Source organism: Erinaceus europaeus, chromosome 18 (genome assembly GCF_950295315.1).
Source record: "Erinaceus europaeus chromosome 18, mEriEur2.1, whole genome shotgun sequence".
In the NCBI taxonomy this organism is placed as follows: Eukaryota; Metazoa; Chordata; class Mammalia; order Eulipotyphla; family Erinaceidae; genus Erinaceus; species Erinaceus europaeus.
Genome location: NC_080179.1, coordinates 18,590,030 through 18,612,581, shown reverse-complemented (window position 1 = coordinate 18,612,581; position 22,552 = coordinate 18,590,030). Strand labels below are relative to the sequence as shown.

The 22,552-nt window shown below is 43.1% G+C and overlaps 1 protein-coding gene across 1 annotated transcript in view; it reads left to right on the top strand.

The window, feature by feature from the left end:
• The first annotated feature begins 4,083 nt into the window (after positions 1-4,083).
• Positions 4,084-22,552, top strand: part of RAPGEF4 (Rap guanine nucleotide exchange factor 4) — a 375,319-nt gene continuing 356,850 nt past the window's right edge. Inside the window, exon 1 of the mRNA XM_060177704.1 lies at positions 4,084-4,227. Coding sequence (XP_060033687.1) covers positions 4,163-4,227 — 65 coding nt within the window. The 5' untranslated portion in view covers positions 4,084-4,162. The remainder of the gene's footprint in view (positions 4,228-22,552) is intronic.

Sequence of the window (22,552 nt, the reverse complement as noted above, 5' to 3'; positions counted from 1 at the left end):
ATCTTGTTCATATCCTCTGCCCATTTTTGGATGGGGTCATTTGCTTTTTTGGTGCCTGGAGGCCATTTTTTCCCTTTTTGTTACCCTGGTTGTTTTACCATTGTTGTGGTTATTATTATCGTTGTTAGTGATGTTGTTGTTGTTGGATAGGACAGAAAGAAATGGAGAGAGGAGGGGAAGACAGAGAGGAGGAGAGAAAGATAGACACCTGCAGACTTGCTTCACCACCTGTGAAGAGAATCCCTTGCAGGTGGGGAGCCAGGGGCTCGAACTGACATCGTTCCTCCAGTCCTTGTGCTTTGTGCAATGTGAGCTTAGCTACCCACCTAATCTGTTTTCATCTATAGTTTTGCCTTTTCTGCACAGAGGTTACATGGAATTAGATGATATATAGAGGTTGTTTTCTTTTCTTTTCTTTTCTTTTTTTCTGTGGAGGAGGGTTGGCGTCTGGCTTCACTATGTTCTTTTTGAGAAAGGGACAAAATAAATAAGCCTTGTTCCCCCCTTCCCCAAATACCTTATTTTCTTCCGTAACAAATTGGATAACAATCATAATTTCTCCTTTACTTCTGCAGTTCTGGACCAATAATCAAATCTCTTTCAGAGCACTGGAATAATCTGTAGGAATCAAACTATTCCAGACATTTCAAGGATCTTGCTCTATCCTGGCTGCTCACAAGTTTACATATTTTGTACACTGAAATAACTTATAACCGGTTTGTTATCATCTGAACAGTTTTTTGTATGTACTTTCTACTCTCATTCTATCAGCAGTCCCAAGAGATCCTGTCACTAACATAGGGAGCCTTTGGAAAAAGACAGATCTGAATCTCCATTCTAGGAGCTTGCTTCGCTTAAGCAAGGTATCCATGCCTCCTGAAGTTTAGTGTCCTGGTGAATTTTTTCATCCTTACTGAAACCTGTCTTTCGGGTATGACTGGAAAACATGCAAGGGGTCTGTGTGCTTCTTTGAAAGGATATGCTCTAGGGGCCTGGTGATGGCACACCCATTAGAGAGCACGTTACAGTGTGCAAAGACTCGGGTTCAAGCCCCCAGTCCCCCACCTATAGAGGGAAGCTCTGTAAGTGTGAATCAATGTTGTGAGTATCTCTCTTTCTGTCTCCCAACCTCCCCTGGCCCCTTCCCTCTGAATTTCTATCTCTATCCAATAAATAAATACATAAAGGCATGATTTTTTTTTTTGCCTCCAGGGTTATTGCTGGCGCTCGTTGCCAGCACTAGGAATCCACGGCTCCTGGAGGCTATTTTTCCCATTTTATTGCCCTTGTTGTAGTTGTTATTGTTCTTATAGCTGTTTTTGTTGGATAGGACAGAGAGAAATTGAGAGAGGATGGGAAGACAGAGAGGGGGAGAGAAAGACAGACACCTGCAGACCTGCTTCACCGCCTGCCCGTGAAGCGACCTCCCTGCAGGTGGGGAGCTGGGGGCTCGATCCTTATGCAAGTCCTCGCCCTTTGCGCCATGTGCGCTTAACCTGCTCTGCTACCACCCAACCCCGTGCATGAAAGTATTTTCTAAAAAGAATGATATGCTTTAAGTAGTTCTTAAGTTTCTATTGAGGAGAAAGGCATAACATAACACGAGGAAAAAACATAACAAAACCTAACAAGAGAAAAGCCTTGCATTTCCTTAAGATGCACGTTAATGACTGGGGAGATAGCTTAGCCAGTTAGAGCACCAGCTTGCAAGACAGATACGTCAGTGGCCACACGTTCAATCCCCAGCACTATCTTATGCCAAAGTTGAGCAGTGCTTTGGTTCTCTTTCCTTTATTTTCTTTTTTATAAGTGAGTAAATAAAATGTACTTTAGATTTTTGGATTTGCCCCCACTCCAAACCATTTATTAGTCATACACAATAAATACTCTCCTGGAAAGTACTGATTAATAAATTTCTTTATTTTATTACCTTTTTACGTGCCACATGCGCTTAACCCGCTGCGTTACCGACCGACTCCCTTTATTACCTTTTTAAAGACAACTGTCTGGGAATCGGGTGGAGGTGTACCTGGTTAAGTACACCTTTCACCATGTGCAAGGACCCGTGTTGGAGTCCCTGCTTCTCACCTGCAGGGGGACACTCCATGAGTGGTGAAGCAGGTCTGCAGGTGTCTTTCTTTCCCCCTCTCTATCTCCTCTTCCCTCTCAACTTCTCTCTGTCCTGTCAACAACAACAAAAAAAAAAGTAGAAAAAAAATGGCTGCACATGGATTCATAGTGCAGGCACTGAGCCCCAGCAATAACCCTGGAGGCAAACAAACAAACAACAACAACAAAAACCCCAAACCAAACAAACAAAAAGAAATGTTCTTTTTTGTGGAGTAGACATCTGCCCCTCTGGGTCTGCTTCCTAAGAGTGTTTTGAAGTTTACATTAGTTAAGACATGTAGAGAACTCTGCACAGCCTGACACTTCGTTGCTGTAACTGGAGACTATTAACATTGTGTGCAAACCTCTGGCAGTTCCGAGCACTTGGGTAGTTGCAGGTCATATGCAGTTCCTTTTGCCTCTTGCTCCTTACCCCTAAACAGCAAAAAGGTGTTCTGAGAAAGCATGTGTTGACTTTGAAGCATTCTCAAGAGCTTGTTGATGTTTTCATAAAACCATCTTAATAAATATAGGAGAATCATTTCTTCTTTCATACCTCTATGGTGAAAAAAAAAGTAACAACATAAATAGCTCTAGCAATCTTAGTAAGAATGTTACTGACCTTAAGCCAGACAGAAATTAACAAGATGAAGGTCAACTGGGGGACAAGCAGTGAGCAGAGGGATGTTGTTAAGAGAACAGGCAAAGGGTTGAAACCAGATCCTGGCGATGGAGCACAGGGGAAATGGCAAGTACTTTGGAGGAGTTGTAGTAGGATAAAAGCATCCCAGAATGCACCTGCTGTCTCATTCTCTCCAGACTCCTTGAACCTCCTTCCAGCAGGGGAATGAGAGGAGGGAAAAAGAGGGAGAAAAAAAGTGGAAGCAAAGTTGTGTTTCCTTTTCGATTGTCTGTCTTCAAATGTACATCACAATATCATAGTATTTTGGCAGTAGTCCGAAAGATTTAACTTGTCCCCATAATTCCTAAACAAACACCAGAGTGTAATTGGATTGATTTTTTTTTTTTTTGGCAGAGTATAACTGAACAGCTTCTAGGCACATATGTTGCACATATTGACAAGAACTAGGCGGTAGTGACCAAAGGTTCCATTTGGCATGTGGGCTCAGCCACTCAAGTTACCACAAATGCCGTAGGGTCTTGGCCCCCCTTATCTCAGTCTCAGTTCAGCTGTAGCCCACTGCTCCCCCAGTCTTAACTGCTTTCCCGTTCCTCATGAAGGTGATGGACGACCAAGAAGGTCTGAGGGTCAAACCTAGTGTCTTCAGTTTATTATTTGCTCCCTTACCACTCTGACCTCCTGGCCCCTGTCCTGGGGGTCTCCAAGCATGACTGCACTGCCTGCCACCTGCTTTGGGCCCTTTCTCACCCCTGAAGGGAAACTATCCCCTGGGTTCCACATTCAGACCCCCCCCCCCCATCTCCTTGTTGGAAAGAAAAAAAAACATAAAAAAACAAATGAGAGGGTGAGCAGGAAACCACCAGCAAGTTTTGACAGCTGCTGAGGAAGACTAATGGGTTTCTTAGGAGACAGAGAGGCAGCAGCCATTTTAGTGGCATTTGCTGTATGAAAAATATATAGACACTGACATCCCCCTGCCCGCCCCCCGCACCCCCCGCCCGCGGCGCGTCCCCTCCCGCCACTGTGACAGGCCGGGCGGGCGTTGGCGGGCGCAGGTGTCCGGGGGGCGCGGAGGCCACCTGTCACAGGTGACCCGCCGCCCGGGGTCGCCGCCGAGACCTCTCCCCGCAGCGCGGCGGGCGGGACCGCGGGACTCTCCACCCCCTGGCGCCGCAGAGCTGCGAGGAGCGGCTGCTCGGCCCTCCGCCCCGCGTCCCCGGTCCCTCGGCGGCCCCGTGTCCCGCAGGCCGCGGGAGCCCGCAGGGAGGGCGGGCCGGTGGCTGGAGGGAGCGCGGGCGGGCTGGGAGGAGCGGCGGGCGCTGCGGGCGCTGCGGGCGAGGCGGGGGCGGAGGCGGGGGCGGGGGCAGAGCGAGTGCAGGAGGTCGCTGCCGCGGGGACACGGTGCCCAACATGGTCGCTGCGCACGCTGCCCATTCTTCCTCCTCGGCCGAGTGGATCGCCTGCCTGGATAAAAGGTAGCGCGGGTCACCCTCCTCCTAACCTCGCCCTCCCGCACACCCCACCCCCCGCATCCCGCCCCGCCGGGAGCCCTCAGGGGCTGCAGCCCCGCACCTGGGCGCTGCCGCCGGGAGCAGCGGGGCCAGGGCCCGCGGGAGGAGGACAGGGTGGAGGGTCCCCGTCCGGGTTGGGGGGGGCACTGACCCCTCGCTCCAAGCGGGGCGCCACCTGCATGAGGTTATTACACGTGGCGGAGGAATTGCGGTGCGGAGGGGCGGTTTAAGCACCTCACGGCAGCGCTCCCCTCACCCCTCCTCGGAGACTCTTAACGGACCCCCCCCGCCCCCCCCCCCAGCTCACGCTGCTCGGGACTGCAGACTCAACTCTGGCATCACGGGCCAGAAAAACCCATTCACGCCTTCTTGCGCCTGTTGCCATTAGGGGTAAATGTGATTTTAAGTTTCATGGGAGGATGGGCGGGGGCGGGGGCGGGGGCGGGGGCGAGGCAGGTGCGGAGTAAACATTCTTTTTGTCGCGGAAGCAAAGTGTGACCGCCCGCCCGGTGGGGCGCCCAGTGCCTGGCTGAAACGCACAGCTTCTGCCCCGCAGTCACTCGCTCAAGGTCTGTGTTGGGAAGGTCACACTGCTCTCGTCTTCATACCTCTTTCTGAGGACCCTTGCTCTTAAAACAAATCAAGGGGGAGGAAAAAGAAAAAAGAAAGAAAATTGTAGAGCACTATAAGTCCCGAGGACGGCTTTCTATGAGGAGGGTGCTGTGTGTCACAGCGGACTGCAAATGTTTGCAGGCTCTGACAGCATAATTTTCTGTTTGTCCAGATTGTGGGTTTAGCAGTAAACATTACACAGTATGTTAGCAATTACGGTTTATTATCCTGATTAAAAGGTGGTGCATCTGAACTTTTAAAGAACTGAGCAAGGAATCTTGCAGAGGGGACTGACTGTGAATTTCCCAGATTGATGCAGGAGGGCGGTGATTCATGTCTTGCAGCTATCAGCGTGACATCTCTATTTGCATTTGTGGGAAATATTTTGCACCCTGCCATATTGAAATTTTTTTTACAATTAGCAGATTCATAAGCAGCACAAACTTGAAAATCTTAAGAATAGCAGCCAGCACTGTATATTTTGCTACTACATGTCTTTGTTAGAAATGAAGTAATTTGAAAAAAGCCAGATGTGGCTCATTTGAATAATCTATTTTAGAAATTGTTTTTACTTTCAATTATCACACAATAGCAAGATTTTTGACACGCAATGCCCAATTTATGTCTAAACTGTTACTACTAATATTAGAAGAGTTGCTTGCAATAAGTAGAGAATTGAAGTGATGGCTAAATCATGCAAAATTATGTAGAGGAACTAATGATGTATTTAAACCAAGAGCCTGCTAATGTGATAAGTCATTTAAATCTAATGTTCTAGGACAGATGAATTATAAAAGCAGAGACAAATCAAGCTCTTGTACTTAACCTATAAATAGTAGTGCATCCTCATGAGTGAAAATTTCAGATAATAAACCGCATATTTTCTATTTGTAGAAATGCATGGCATGCCATTTTTGAACAGGCAGTAATCCACTGGAAACCCTTTAGTCAGTAAATACTTAGAGCAGTATGCTAGAGCAATAGTAACAACATGGGGGAGATTAAACTCTGTCTTCTCCTAGTGTGTATTTAGCTAAATGATTTTGTTTGGTATAGAGTTTCAGACTTTAGTACCACAACCCAATACTTTTTTTTTTTTTTGGTTAATATGGGAAAATCGACCAGTGTGGGGAACCCTTCCACAGATAATAAGTCCACATTTGTGGATTCAGAAAGAATGGACAGAAAGAAACTTTCAGAAAGAAAGTTAGGTCCAAAGCTTTCACTGACTCTAATTTAGACATATCACTTTTACTTCCTTGAATGCATGGAGAGTGGAGTCAAACTGTCCATCTTATAAATGGTCAGTGGACTAAATGAAAAAAAAAGTACTTAAAAAACTGTGTGGTTGGGGGTCAGGCGATAGCACAGTGGGTTAAGCTCACGTGGTGCAAAGCTCAAGGACCAGTGGAAGGATCCCCAGTCGATCCGGCTCCCCACCTACAGGGGACTCGCTTCACAAGCAGTGAAGCAAGTCTGCAGGTGTCTGTCTTTTTCACCCCCTCTCTGTCTTCCCTTCCTCTCTCCATTTCTCTCTGTCCTATCCAACAACAATGACATCAATGACAACGATAATAATAACCATAACAATGGTAAAACAACCTGGGTAACAAAATTGAAAAAAATGGCCTCCAGGAGCAGTGGATTCGAGCCCCGGCAATAACCCTGGAGGCAAAACAAAAACAAAAACAAAACAAAACAAAAACTGTGTGGTGCCACATCAGTATTTATTTTGTGGTGATGATATTAGGAGAAAAATCCTGTATTTCCCAGTGTTGATGCTAGAATTTCTTACTTTTTTTTTTTTTTTTTTTTTGGCCTCCAGGGTTATAGCTGGGGCTTGGTGCCTGCACTATGAATCTACTGCTCCCAGAGGCTATTTTTTCCCTTTTGTTGCTCTTGTTGTTTATTATTGTTGTTATTGATGTCATTGTTGTTGGATAGGACAGAGAGAAACTGAGAGGAGGGGAAGACAGAGAGGGGGAGAGACTGCTTCACTGCTTGTGAAGCAGCCCCCCATGCAGGTGGGGAGCCCAGGGCTTGAATGAGGATCTTTGTGCCAATCCTTGCTCTTCACGCCTTGTGCACTTAACCCACTGCACTGCTGCTTGTTCTTCTCCTGCTTCTCCTTTTTTTTTTTTTTTTTTTTTTTTTTTACCAGAGTACTGATCAACTGTGGTGGTACGCAGGGGATTGAACCTGGAACTTGATACTAGGATTTCTGGAAGAGTGGCTTAAGAGTGTCAGTCTCACTGTAAGAGGACCTTGGAACACTTGTTTTGAAGTTGCATTTTAGAGGGCTAATTTTTTTTAGGAGAGAAGAGAGAGTAAGCTGATAGAAGCCGACTGGGGAAATGCAAACAATTCTCAGAAATACAATCTTGAAACCTTATTCCAGTCGCTGTGCTGGGGCATTGAGAATGCAGCAACAAATGTCATTGGCTTGATGGAGGTGGAGCACCTATAAAAACAAACCGCACTGCAATAATAAGTGTCTTAGTGGAGGCGTATAAAGTACTCTGGGAATGCAAGGGAAAGCATAGGCAGGACTGCCATGTTCGGCCTACCCTTAGAAGGTCAGTTGAGGGGATTAAAACATTTTTTTATATTACCTTTATTTATTTATTGGATAGAGACAGCCAGAAATTGTGAGGGGAGGGGAAGATAGAGAAGGAGAGAGACAGAGAGACACTTGGAGCCCTGCTTCACCACTCAGGAAGCTTTCCTGCTGCAGGTTAGGGACCAGGGGCTCTACCCGGGGTGCTTTCACACCATAGAACATGTGCGCTCAACCATGTGCGCACAACCAGGTGCGCCACCACCTGGCCCCCGAGTGGATTTCATTAGGTGTTGGGACAGAGCATGCCCAGAAGAAAGAGCAGTGTGCGCGAAGACACACAGGTGTGATGTATAAATCATCTTTTTCTTAGCCTTGTGCCCCAAATCCCTATAGGTCTTGTGACCAAATCTAGAACATAAAACTATATGCTCGATGCTGAAACCGAGTGACCCAACTGAGGAGCCAAGATTATAGACTTTGAAGACACACTTCCTAGGTTCAAATACCCACTAGGACTCCAGGCAAGTGATGTCTCTCTTCTGTGCCTGCACTGCCTTATGCATGCAATGGGAATGATGAAATAAATCCACAAAGTTCTGTAAGGAACTTCCAAAAATCACTCCATTTCCTTTCCTGACGTGGGAAGAGGGGAAGATTTTTCTTGTTATTCACTGAGGACCTAGTCAAGCTCTCACAGTTAAAAAAAAAGTATATATATATATATATATTCTAGTTTTTTTTTTTGCATCTGGGGCTATTGCTGGGGTTTGGTGCTGGTGCTACAAATCCATTTTGCTCCTGGTGGCCATTTTTTTTCCATTTCATTGGGTAGGACAGAGAGAAATTGAGAGAGGAGGGGGAGATAGAAAGGCAGAGAGACACCTGCAGACCTGCTTCACCACTTGTGAAGCGTCCCGCTTACAGGTGAGGTGCCTGGGCTTTAAACCCAGATCCTTGTGTGGTTCCTTGTGATGGGTTCTAGGTGCACTTAATTGGGTGCACCAGCACCTGGCCCCCTGCTTTGATTTACTAAAACCGCTGATGATGGCTAGCATGCACACACAAAAGAAGTAATGGTACAGTGAATTCCTCTGCACCAATTGGCGATAGGATGTTTGACCTTTTTTAAAACTGTGACATGCAGTTTAGTTCTTTGTATCACATCTGTGACAACGAAAGTAAACAGCAAGAAAAAAAAAAGAGGGATGGGGCTGTTGAAAATAAAGGGGGACTTAAAATCAGACTTGTGCGGGCATAAAGAGCTCTACAAAAAAGTCGAAACAAAGCAAAAGGCTAAACAAGGAAAACAGAGTCTCCGAAATGTTTGTTAGGGGTGTCCACATAAACTTGTATATGGAGGTAGAATTGGAAAATACATAGGTAAGTGGATTTGAAAAGATAATCCGTGGTCTGGGAGGTGGCGTAGTGGATAAAGCATTGGACTGTCAAGCATGAGGTCCTGAGTTCAGTCCCTTGGCAGCACATGTACCAGAGTGATGTCTGGTTCTTTCTCTCTCTCCTATCTTTCTCATGAATCAATAAATAAATTCTTAACAAAAAAAAAAAAAAGAAAGAAAAGATAATCCAAGGGGCTGGGTGATGGTACAATTGGCAAAGTGCACAAGTTATCATGCTTGCAGACCTGTGTTCCAGCCCCCAGTCCCCACCTGCAGGAGGGTATTGGGGGCAGGGGAGTTTCACAAGCAGTGAAACAGTACTGCAAGTATCTCTTTTCCTCTTCCTCTCTCTTCCCCTTCTCTCTCTGTTTCTACCATAACTGAAAAAGGAAATAAATATTAAATAAAAAAGACAATACAAAGCTTCGAATGAGTCAGATATCCAAGTTCTATTTTTGTTATTCTTTCTCAGAGTTGGGGCTTTATGCATGTGTGATTTCACCACTCCAGGCTGTGTTTTCATTTGGAAAGAGAGAGACAGAGACAGAGACAGACACAGACAGACAGACCCCGGGACCGACCACAGCACTGAAGCTCCCACAGATACCACAGCATTCTCACTTGGTCTGGAGTTTGAATCTGGACTGCACATATGGCAGTGCGTGCACCATATACAATGACGTCTCTCACTCCCCTGTCGCAGTTCTTGGACTAGGATGGGCTTGAGAAGATGAGAGAACAGATACTAATCTTAAAACTGGGAAGACATTGAATACTGTGTATGGATAAATGGACCTTGAAAATGCCTTAACAGAAATATTGTTAGGGCAAAATAAACTTACAGTTATCTCACCAATCTTACAGTTTGGAGCTTGCTTGGAGGTTCTAGCAGGGGAGTGCAGCTACTTGTATACTCTTGACCCGGGCGGGTATACAAGTAGATGGAGAGGGCCGTCCTCTTCAACCGAGTGCACTGTTGCAGGGGGGATGTGCATGGAATGATGAGGGAGGAAGGGGACACGTGCCTAGCCAGCCAGATCAGCTGAATCCAACCCTAGTGATCAGTGGGGCAACAGATGTCACAGCCAGATCATCCTCACACCCAGTCTTACAACTTTGTATGTGGTGCAAAGGTGGGAACTAGAAACCACTTAGTACCCACTCTTTGGGATAAACCCAAAGATATAAACAAAATGCTTTCATAATTATACTATTGCTTTTTTTTGGGGGGGGGCGGGAATTTCAATTTATTATTTTTTTAAAATTTCTTTGTTGGGGGAGTAATGGTTTACAGTTGATAGCAAAATGCAATAGTTTGTACGTGCATATTTCCCAGTTTTCCCCATAACAGTTCAGCCCCCGCTAGGTTCTCCTCTACTATCATGCTCCAGATATTGCTTATTTATTTTCTTAAATAAAAATGTTTTTCAAATAAGATTTGACATTTTCCAGCTATGGATATAAGAACTGTTTAGAGCTCTTAATTCTCATGATTGATGAGAGAGTATCATATTCATCATGGTGGAGCAAGAATTAGCAAACTATGGCTAATGCACCAGACTGAGCAGCTGACTGCCTCCTGAGCTAAGAATGGCTGTTAGAATTTTTGAGTAGTTGGAAATGAATCAAATGAAGAGTAATATTTAACGACCCATGAAGTTTATGTGAGATTCAAGTCTTAGTGTTAATCCACAAAGTTTTATTGGAGTAGAACTGCTTTCACGTTACAGTTGAGGACTTACAAGAAACAGTGGGTGACCTGCAGAATTCTGTTTTGTTTTTCCTTTACTGGGCGGGGATTAATAATTTATAGTAGATAGTAAGATACAGTAAGTTTGTACATGTGTAACATTTATCATTTTAACACATAATACTTAGGCCCCCCCCACCTAGGTCCTCCTCTACCATCTTGTTGCAGGACCTGAATACTGCCCCCCCTCCCAGAGTCCTTTAGTTTAGTGCAACACACCATCTCCAGTCCAAGTTCTGCTTTGTGTTTTCCATTCAGTTTATATTTTCTAACTTCTGTCTGTGAGTGAGAGTCATCCTTCTCTTTCTGACTTATCTCACTTAAAATGATTCCTTCAAACGCCATCCAAGATGAGGTGAGGAAGGCGGATTCACCATTTTTTATAGTTGAGTAGTATTCCATTGTGTATATAGACCACAACTTACTCAGCCACTCATCTGCTGTTGGACATCCTGGTTTTGGCTATTACAAATTGTGCTCCTATGAACATAGGTATACACAGATCTTTTTGGATTGGGTATGTTGGATTCCTTAGGATATATCCCCAGGAGAGGAGTGACCTGCAGAATTTAAAGTGTTTATATTCACTGTAAAAAAAAAAGGTTTGTCATCTCCTGTTATGGACAAAAGAAAACATCTAAGTAATTAAGAGAGAAATTACTAGAAAGAAGTTGTCTTCTTTGGGAAGGAGTTGCAATGTTTGATTTCTGTTTTTTCAGTTCAAAGTATAACAGTTTCTCAATTAACTGGTTTATTGGGAGAGCACTGGTCATAACAGAAAATGAAATGGATATGGTTTGAATGAGGTCTTTCAAAACAGCTGAGGGATTAAAAAAATCATTTCATTAAAAAAAAAAAAAGCCCTCTTCCATAGTGTATTTGCATTTGACTTGATCTCAAAATAGATGTTGAGTTAGTTATTTTGACATGGTTGAATGAGAGTGAAGGAAATAATAATAAAAAAAACTAGAATGCTTTGTAGCACATATGTTGAGAGAACATGACTCAGATATCAAAGAAGTATCAGATACAGTCCCACCCTGGAGGAATAGAGATGATCAAAGAAGCAGCCAGAGCAGAGGGCTATCACTCAGGTAGGCTTTCTAGACAGATCCCAATGGATAACCCCCCCCCCCCCCGCCGTGAATTCTCCAGGCTTCAGAGCTGGGGATTCTGACTTGTCTGCATATCAAGAATTAATACCTTTTTTCCAGGACAGATATACAAGAATCAAACTCTTAGCAGACCGTAATTTGATAAAAGGTAGCAAAATGAGCATTGTTATCTTTTGGCAATGTTTTCGTTCTCTAGGCTAGCTGTATGGGAAGTCTAATTGCTATTAGAAGCCAGGGTTGTGCATTTACAGAAAGAAGAAGAGCTGCCAGGATATCAGTACACTTACAACTTCTGGCCAGCTCATCTTCTTCCTAGAGTGATGGAGCCCAAGAATTGAATTCTAATTAGAAGCTAGTTCTGGGAATCCTTCAGGAGAGCTTGGTCATTACCTCTTCCACTTAGATGACAACTACACATGCTTCCTAGCATACCTAATGTCTGTCACTGCAAACATAAGCCAGACTCCACTGGAATGACCGATTTCCTCCTCTTTTTGCTTTCGCTTAACATCGGTTACTATGTTTTATTTATTATTTGATCTTCAGCTCAAGTGCAGTGCCATTACTGTAGAGAGACTTAATGGCATCAGGGTGAGATGACCACACCATCCTCCTTTTAAAAAAATTTTTAATTTTTTATATTTTTATATTACAGAATTACATGTCGATAGGGGTTTGAATCCACACCATTCCCACCACCAGAGTTCTGAATCTTCACTTTCTCCACTGCAATCCACCACTGTTCCCCTAAAGTTGTAGACATGGGCCAACCATCTTCTCTACAGCTGTCCACATTTATACATAGTTGCCCCTTCTTTTCCTGATTCACTCCTCTCTTTCCCTCTGAGCCACTCATGACATCATAACTCCCTCCAGATGTCCGTCTCCTTTCCCTTCACTCTCTCCGGGGCTGATGGAGCTGGAGTTCAGAGCCCGCTCATCTTCATCCTTTCGCTTCTCCCCCACGGGGAATCTGGATCAAGGCTGTTTATGGGGAGCAGAAGGTAGGAGGTGGCTTCTGTAGCTGCTTCTCCGCTGAGCATGGTCATTGACAAGCCGATCCATACCCCCAGCCTGTTTCTATCTTTGCTTAGTGGACCAGAGCACTGGAGATGGGAGGGTCCAGGACACATTGGTGGGGTCATCTGCCCAGAGAAGTTGGGGTGTAGTCATAGTAGCATCTGCAGCCTGGTGTCTGGAAGGTGACATGACCTAAGTTGAGACAAAGATGGTTAATGAACAGGAACCAGAAAGTAGGATCAGAGCAGATGAGATTAGGGACTTTAGGGTAAAAGAAAGATAGAACCATTTCAGGCATGTTCCTGGGGGCATACAACTATAGTAGTTTTGCTTGAGTTTGGTAGCTCGCCTGAGGTTGGATGAGAATAGTGTCTGAGAGAATGGTGTCAGAGTGGAGAAAAGGGCTAGAAAGCTGGATTAGGGAAGGGAGTGGCTCCCATTCTTATAAAAAAAGAATTTTGTGGCTACCATTAACTATTTACCTCCATCTACCTGCTCCAGGGCCCATATGTAAATACATATTTGTATTTGATGTGTAACCTCTAAGTCCCTATTGGTTTGAACTTATAGCTCACAGTCACATGAGGAACATTGCAGGCTGCACTCATTTCAGGACCAATTTTTTTCAAGTGGCAGTGTAGGATACCCCTAGCCTCCCTTCAGAGACTGGGGCTATCCCTACCGTCATTGCTTTATGGTAGAGCCAAGGTCCTGAGAGGGCCCACAAGACGCTGTACTTTATGGAAGCAACCAGTGGTTGCTATGTAGTGCAGAGAAGGACCCTTTAGTGATCAACACCCATCATATGTGTATGGGAATCCAAGGATTCCCTAACTAGGGTCCCAGATAATCAGATGGTGTGATATTGACCAAACAGGCCATTATTAAGTGGGCCAGTCTCTTGCCCTTATCCAACTTTTGTAGTCCTTTCTTTATCTGATTATCTTAGATTTTTCTCTCAGTTGTTTAGGCATTGAGTATCACTTGTTGAACTCAACCAGAGTTAAGTTTTGGGGATCTGTCTTCTTTGGGCCTTTCTGCTAGGCCGTCCTGCTAGTTTGGTCTAAATCCAATCAATTACAGAATTTCTGATGCCTTCTTGAGGCACTTCCATCATTACTGAGCACTTTGACTTTGAGCTATATGATTGCCCCTTGTTTATGGATATGTGCACACCTGTATCCAGTACCCTAAGTCCTAGCCTAATCTGGTATCTGTTACTTAGTTAAATGATGTGCCATCTAACTTGGATGTGGGTAGTCCCATGTGTTAGGAAAGGTCTCACCAGATTTGAAGAGTTATGAGGTTGACTTCTCAGGCTGGTATCTCTGGTTACAGTCCAGAGTAGGATTTTGATAGCAGCATAATGCGGGGTGGCAACACCACTAGCGATTTGGTTGAAGCTGACAAAGTTGGTATGGCAGTAAGGAATCATAGAGAAGGAATTTCAAGAAGTATTGGGCATGTCCTAGAGGTACCAGACTAGGGGAAATTCAGGTCTTAAAGAGGATGCAAGGGGTTTCTTATAGTCTTAGAGTAAAATATCAATAATTAATTATTATAGCCAGGTTAGTTGGGGTTAGTATCTCTATTAGTATACTTGACTTCATTATCATTTGAATGCTTTTAGTGGTATCTGAACCTCTCTGGATTTTAAATACTTACAAGGTCAAATGGTCTTGACTTGTGTGGCCTTAAGCTATAGTTGATTTGGATGTTTGCACAGCTTTATTTTCAGATACATTTTTAGAGTCCAGATCATCCTCCTTTCTAGGTGGAGAGTGACCTCTGTGACTTTGTAGACTTGTCTTTGCATTCTCCTTCTCTGCCTTGGAAAGCGCAAGGATGAGCACCATCAACTGTTTATCTTGTGCTTCATTAGATGATGTGAATAGGGAGCCAGGCGGTATCACAGTGAGTTAAGCACATGTGGCACAAAGGACCGGTGTGAGGATCCTGGTTCGAGCCCCGGGTTCCCCACCTGCAGGGGGTTTGTTTCACGAGTGGGGAAGCAGGTCTGCAGGTGTCTCTCTTTCTCTCCCCCTCTGTCTTCCCCTCCTCTCTCCATTTCTCTCTCCTATCCAACATCGACGGCATCATCAACAATAATAACTACAACAACAATAAAAACAAGGGCAACAAAAAGGAAATAAATAAATATTAAAAAAACTAAAAAAAGATGATGTGAATAATCTTAGCATGCTTAACCTGGTGTGCTGCTGCTGGGGCCTATGTAAATAATCTTAAAAAATAACACTGATTAGCTCTCCCTATTTTTTTTTTCACATCGCTTTACTGGGGTGGGGGGAGGTTAATGGTATAATTTCTCGTTTTCTTGTGATATGTGTCTACAAAACCCTCTCACCCCCAATTTAGGTCCTTTCTCAACATCATGTACCAGGATCCTAAGGCCCTCTCCACCCCTTTCCTTCCCTTGCCCTCCTTTCCCAGAGTCCTTTGCTTTGTTGTAATACACTGCACCTAGCTCAAGTTTTACTTTGCTTTTTCTTTCTGTCCTTGTTTCTTTCCTTTTCTTTCTTTTTTATTTTTTTAAATATTTATTTATTCCTTTTGTTGCCCTAGTTTTATTGTTGTAGTTATTATTGTTGTTATTGATGTTGTCATTGTTGGATAGGACAGAGAGAAGTGGAGAGAGGAGGGGAAGACAGAGAGGGGGAGAGAAAGACAGACACCTGCAGACCTGCTTCACCGCCTGTGAAGCGACTCCCCTGCAGGTGGGGAGCCGGGGTTCGAACCGGGATCCTTACGCCGGTCCTTGCAGTGTGCCACCTGCGCTTAACCTGCTGCACTACTGCCTGAATCCTTCTTTTTCTCTTTCTTTTTTTGCCTCTAGGTTATCTCTGGGACTCAGTGCCTGTACTACGAATCTGCTGCTCGTGGTGGCCATTTTTTCCTTTTTATCTAATCTAAACTTTCTTTGTATCGGATAGTACAGAGAGAATTTGAGAGAGAGGTAGAGATAGAAAGAGAGAAAGATAGACACCTGCATATCTCCTTCACCACTTGTGAAGTGTCCCCCCTGCAGGTGGGGAGCTGGGTTCTCAAACCCTGATTCTTGTGCTCCGAAATCCCAGGTTCAATCCCCCACACCACCATAAATAGGATCTGAGCAGTGTTCTGATAAAATGATAATAAAAAATAATATCGCACACACATGCACAGAATATGTTTATAGGTTCTTCTGCTATCCAAAGAGGGGGAATACTTTTATTTGATGTGACTTTGTAGGTGTCTTATCTTTCTCTCGTCCTCTCGTCTTCCCCTCCTCTCTCCATTTCTCTCTGTTCTGTCCAACAATGACAGCATCGGTAACAACAACAAAACTAATAACTACTACAACAATAAAAAAACAACAAGGGCAACAAAAGGGAAAATAAATAAATAAAGATTTATAGCTCTCCTATACTGGCTGCTTATTGCTCTACATCAGCCTTTCAGCTGTCAGGCAGCTAGCTTTGCTTTAGTCAAGATTTAAATCCATTCCTATGCATTCAGAACAATGACAGCAAAGCGTGAATTATCCCACCAGTAACTCCAATTCACAGGTGAGGGGGAGGGTGAGGAGAGAAGGCCTGGGCACTACTGAGAGAGTGCAGAAAGAGAAAAAAATCCCGGTGAAAAGAACTGGGTATGGAGGATGACAGAGACCCAGCCAAACACCAGAAAGCAAACATTCACTGGCTGGAGCAGAGATACTTCATGTCATGTGTATTCAGCTGCATCCTCGTGCATCTGCTATTGTCCCCTGCAGGAAAAGACAATCAAAATTATGTTCCTATCCACTTTCCTGTCTTAGAACATCCATCCATCCTCTGTGTTTTAACTATATAATTACTTAGACTCTGTATCCTTGATAGATCTTTTTTTTCATTTTTAATTTTTTATTAGAGATTTAATAATGATTAACAAGATTGTGGGATAAGAGAAGCATAATTCCACACAGTTCTCACCACTAGAGTTCCATCTCCCATTCCCTCCGTTGGAAGCTTCCCTATTCTTTATCCCTCTGGGAGTGTGGACCAAAGATCTTTATGGGGTGCGGAAGGTGGAGGTCTGGCTTCTGACTGGACATGGGTGTTGACAGGTTGACCCATCCCCCATCCAGTTTATGTCATTCCCTAGTATGGAAGGGCTCTGCGAGGTCATCTGCCCAGGGAAGTCAGGTTGGCATCATGGTAGCAGCTGCAGCTTGGTGACAGAAAAGCACTAAGGTATAAAGCAGAACAAATTGTTTAGTAATCAGGAATCTAAAGGTAAGAATATAGCAGATGAGATTTGAGGTCTTCATGTTGGGAGAAGCTAGGAAGTCTATTTTAGGTATGTTCTAAGGTGCCCATGACTTTACTAATTTTTGCCAGAGCCCAATAGCTAGCATGCAGGGGGGCTGACAGTGTTGTCTAGGAACATAGTGTGAGAGTTGGAAATAGGACTAGAAAGCTGGATTAGGGTAGAGAGTAGCTCCCAAATCTGGGAAAAGCATATAGATACTGTTAACTGTAAGCCCCATTGATCTGACCCAGGACCCATGTCTTTCCATACTTAGCACAGCAGCCTTGATGTATCATCTAAAGCAGAAGGTGAAGCAGTGCTAATATGTCTTTATATATTATCAGAAGGAATCACTATTTTGCTTGATGTTAGCTGTAAGTTTCTCTTTATTTTTCACAAATTCATATTGTGAAATTATTGAGATGATTATATGATTTTGTTTCTTTTATTCTCTGAATATTATGTATCAGTGTATTTACATTGATTTTTAAAATATTAAGTTAACTTTACCTCCCTAAGGTAGACACAGTTTGTCATGATATATTACCATAATTCTGTATTGTTGCATTCAATGTACTAATTTTTAAAAATATTTTATTTTACTTATTTATTCCCTTTTGTTGCCCTTGTTGTTTTATTGCTGTAGTTATTGTTGTTATTGATGTCATTGTTGTTGGATAGGACAGAGAGAAATGGAGCGAGGAGGGGAAGACAGAGAGCAGGAGAGAAAGATAGACACCTGCAGACCTGCTTCACCGCCTGTGAAGCCACTACCCTGCAGTGGGGAGCCGGGGTTCAAACCGGGATCCTTATGCCGGTCCTTGTGCTTTGCGCCACCTGCGCTTAACCCGCTGTGCTACAGCCCGACTCCCCTGTACTAATATTTTTAAAAACTATTTTTTTGTTATTAAAAGTTTGTTACAAGATTGTAAGATTACACTGTATAGTTCTATACCACACTCATGACCAAAGTTCCATATCCCCACCTTCTAGCCTCCCAAAGAGAACCACCATCACAAGTCTTCCAGTTTGCTTGCTTCTATACTGTTTGAATTTTTTTTTTCCTGGTTCATGTAAATCAGTCCTCTAGTTTCCACATATGAATGAAACCGTCTGGTGGTTGTGTTTTGTCTCTATATCTTTCGCTAAGCATAATCACCTCCAGTTCCGTCCATTTTGTCCCAAAGGATTTTTATTATTATTATTATTACAGAGAACTTACTGATATTTTGTTAAAGATGTCTTCCTATCTGTTCATGAAGAGTATGAACCTGTCTTCCCCCTCCCCCCCTTTCTGCCTGTGTTTTCAGTATCAGGGTTAGTGTGGACTCAGACTGAATAGGAAGCATGTCTCTTTCTCTATTTTTAGAAGCATTTGTGTAATTCATGTTATTATTTTAAGTGTTTTGTAACTATCATCTGGGCTAGGAATTTTCTTTGTGAGAATTTTTTTTGTTTATTATTTTTTTGAAATTATTTTTAATTAATTTATTCCCTTTTATTGCCCTTGTTTTATTGTTGTTATTATTGTTGTTGTTGATGTTGTTTGTTGTTGGCTAGAACAGAGAGAAATGGAGAGAGGATGGGAAGACAGAAGGGAGAAAGATAGACACCTGCAGACCTGCTTCACTGCTTGTGGGAGCTGGGGGTTCGAACCGGGATCCTTACGCTGGCCCTTGCACTTTGTGCCACCTGCGTAATTATTTTATTTACTTATTTTAATGAGCAATTTCACAGAAAGAAACACAAATACAGAGACATACATGTGTGCACGCATGCACACACACTTACCAGAGTACTGCTCAGCTCTGGCTGATGGTAGTGCTGGGATTTGAACCTGGGACCTTGAGCCTCAGGCATGAAAGTCTTTTGTATAACCACTATGCTGCTTCCTCAGACCTTATTATTGGTTTTTAAATTTTTTAAATTTTCTATTTACTATATTTTTATTCATGATTTAATAGTGACTTACACAATTATAAACAATAGAGTATAATTCTTTTATTATTATTTTTTTTAAATATTTATTTCCTATTGTTGCCTTTGTTTTATTGTTGTAGTTATTATTGTTGTTATAGATGTTGTCGTTGTTAGATAGGACAGAGAGAAATGGAGAGAGGAGGGGAAGACAGAAAGGGGGAGAGAAAGATAGACACCTGCAGACCTGCTTCACTGCCTGTGAAGCGACTCCCCTACAGATGGGGAGCTGGGGGCTTGAACTGGGATCCTTACGGTCTTTGCGCTTTGCGCCACTTGCGCTTAACCCGCAGTGCTACTGCTTGACTCCCAGGGGAATAATTCTATACCACTCCCACCACCGAAGTTCTGTGTCCCCACCATCCTCTAACAGTAACTGCCATAGTTCTCACAAGGTCATAGACATGAGTTGATACATATATATATATATATATGTTTTCTTTTTTCAAGTTCATATGTTTCAATTCTCTGTATTCCATATGTGAGTGAAATCATCCTATAGGGGTCCTTCACTTCCTTATTTTACTAAGCATAATCACTCCCGGGTCTATCCATTTTGTCCAAAAGGACAAATACTGTCTTTTTTTTAACTGAGTAGTACCCCATTTAGTATATGTCCCATTGCTACGACGACAGCCACCAATACTACTACCACTGCTGCCACTTTTCTTTTTCCTCTTCTCCTTTTTTTCCTTCCTCTTCCTCCTCTCCTTCCCCTTTTTCTTCTCCTCCTCCACCTTCTCCTCCTTTTCGTTTTCTCCTCCTCTTCTTCTTTTTCTTCCTTTTCCTCCTCCTTCTTCTGCTTCTCCTTCTCTTCTCCTTTTTTATTTATAAGACTCAAATGATTTTTGTCCCATTCTTGAAGGCTTTTTCCTCCCTCCTAAGCATTCATCATAGGGTTCCCCCCACTCCCTGTTAATTTAAACTTGTAATCAAGAAAATGAAAAGGCCTGCCTGCACCAGAGAAACATGTGGGCCATTTGGGCCAAGATGACTGACCCTGTGTGGAAGCTGATGCTTGTTTTTTTTTTTTTGAATTTTTTATTTATAAAAAGGAAACATTGACAAAATCATAGGATAAGAGGGGTACAATTTTGCACAATTCCTATCACCAGACCTCCATGTCCCATCTCCTCCCCTGATAGCTTTCCTATTCTTTAACCCTCTGGGAGTATGGACCCAAAGTCATTGTGGGATGCAGAAGGCGGAAGGTCTGGCTTCTGTAATTGCTTCCCCGCTGAACATGGGCATTGGCAGGTCAATCCATACTCCCAGCCTGTTTCTCTCTTTCCCTAGTGGGGAAGGGATCTGGGGAAGCGGAGCTCCAGGACACATTGGTGGGGTTGTCTGTCCAGAGAAGTCTGGTCGTGATACTTGTTTTTATTTACTTCCAAGGTCCTGCCTTCACTTCCTTCCTAAGCTACACCTACATCTACTACAACTTCTGCTGTGCTTCCTTTTCCCTTCTTTCCTGTTAAGTCAGGGAACAGGGCCTAACTTTCTCAGGGGTTCTCCGGTTTCCTTTCTCTCAGTCATGAGACCTAAATAAAGGTTTCTGATCACAAAGTTCCAAGCTCCAGTGGCACTGGGGTTCAGTGTTCTCTGGTCATCTTCCCCTTACATTCCCCCTCTAGGACTATCAACTAAAATTCTTTTTGGAGTACAGAAGGAAGAAATTCTGACTTCAACCTTTTCTACTGGACATGGACATTGGCTAGTTGATCCATACCCCCAGCTGGTCTTATTTTTCTATCTTAAAGTAGGGTTCTGGGGAGGTGAGGTTCCAGGACACATTGGCAAGGCCGTCTACCCAGGAGGTCAGGATGGGATCACAGTAACATCTGGAACTTGGTGGCTGAAAGGTGCTAAAATGTTTAGCAGGACAAAATGTTTAAAATAAACAGAGACCAGAAAGTAGGATTAGAGTCAATGAGAGTAGAGACCCTAGGGTGGAAAGAAGCTAGGATGTCGATTTTAGGCATGTTCCCAGGAGCCCAGGAATTAAATATTCTTTGCTTGAGCTTAGCAGCTAATATGAAAATGGAGTAGAAATCTTATCTGGGAGGATGGTGTCAGAGTGTAGAATGGAATTTGAGAACTGGGTTTGAGCAGAGTGGTTCCCGTACTTGAAAAATATGTAAATACAATTAACTGTTTACCACGTCGATCTGACCTGGCCCCGTGAATATTAACATTTAGTGTAGGAGCCTGTATAACCTCTGGGTCCCTGCTAGTCGGAGCTCATACTTCATGATCACAGTTGGAAGTATTCTCTCCACCTGCATGCATTTTCAGGACTAGCCTTCCTCAAATGGCAGAATTGGATGGTCCAGCCTCCATTCAGAGAATGGGGTGGCCCTTACCAGTGTTAATTTGTAGTAAGGCTAAGATACTACTGAGGCCCACAAAAGGGCTGTGAGGGCACTCCCAATGGAAGTGACCAGTTATGGCAAAGAGAGTGATCCCTTAGAGGTCTAAGTTCACTGTATCTATGCAGGAAATCAAAAGAATTCCTCAACTAGGATCTCAGTTGATGAGGTAACCTGGCATATGTCAAAATGGCCAATATTTAAGTGAGTCAGTTTCTTGTTTTAGAAACTTCTTTGACAGAGAAGTTAAAATTTCTGTGGGAAACTTTTTAAAAACAAATTTAATTTCTTCTATAGAGTTCTATTCATTCATATGTGTATATATTTGACAGAGACAGAGAAATTGAGAGGGAAAGGGGAAGACAGGGGGAGAGAGAGAAGGAGAGATACCTGCAGTACTGCCTCACCATTTGTGAAGCTTCCCCCTTGCAGGTGGGGACTGGGGGCTTGAACTTGGGTCCTTGAACATTGTAGCACATACGTGCCACCATCTGGTTTCTCTATTCAGATTTTTCTATTTCTTCTTGTATTACATAGTTTTGATAAGTTGTTGCCTCAAGAATGAAAATCTGGTGTGCTACCTCTGAGATATCTCCCATGTCTACTTTAGGTCTTTATCAATATCTCTCGACAATTTCTACATTTTTTAGTTTTTAAGGACTTTCACTTCTTTGGTTATATTTATTCCAAGATATTTAATTTTTTTTGCTGCCATTGTAAGTGGATTGCTTTCCTTATTTCTATTTCTACTAGTTCATTATTTGCTTATAGAAATACACCGTGCTTTTATATAATCATTTTGTAGCCTGTAAAATTACTATATTTATTATTTCCAATATTTTTTCCTGTTGTCTTAAATTTTTCTATCAATTTTATTATGTTGCTTGTAAATAGTGATAGCTTTACTTTGCACATCCAGTTCTGATAACTTCTATATCCTTTTCTTATTTAGTTGCTATGGCAAGAACTTCCAGCATTATACTGCATTGTGTTGGCAAGGTAGACATCCTTCTTTCATTGCTAATTTTAGAGAAAAGACTTCAGCTTTTTATCACTGACATGTTATCTGTAGACTTGTAATGTATGGCCTTTATTATCTTTAGATTTGTTTTAAAGTTATCTTTTATTTACCTATTGGCTGTCTGCAGTGGGTTGGTCAGGGTTTAAACAGATGGGGAGTTAATTACATCTTGGTTATA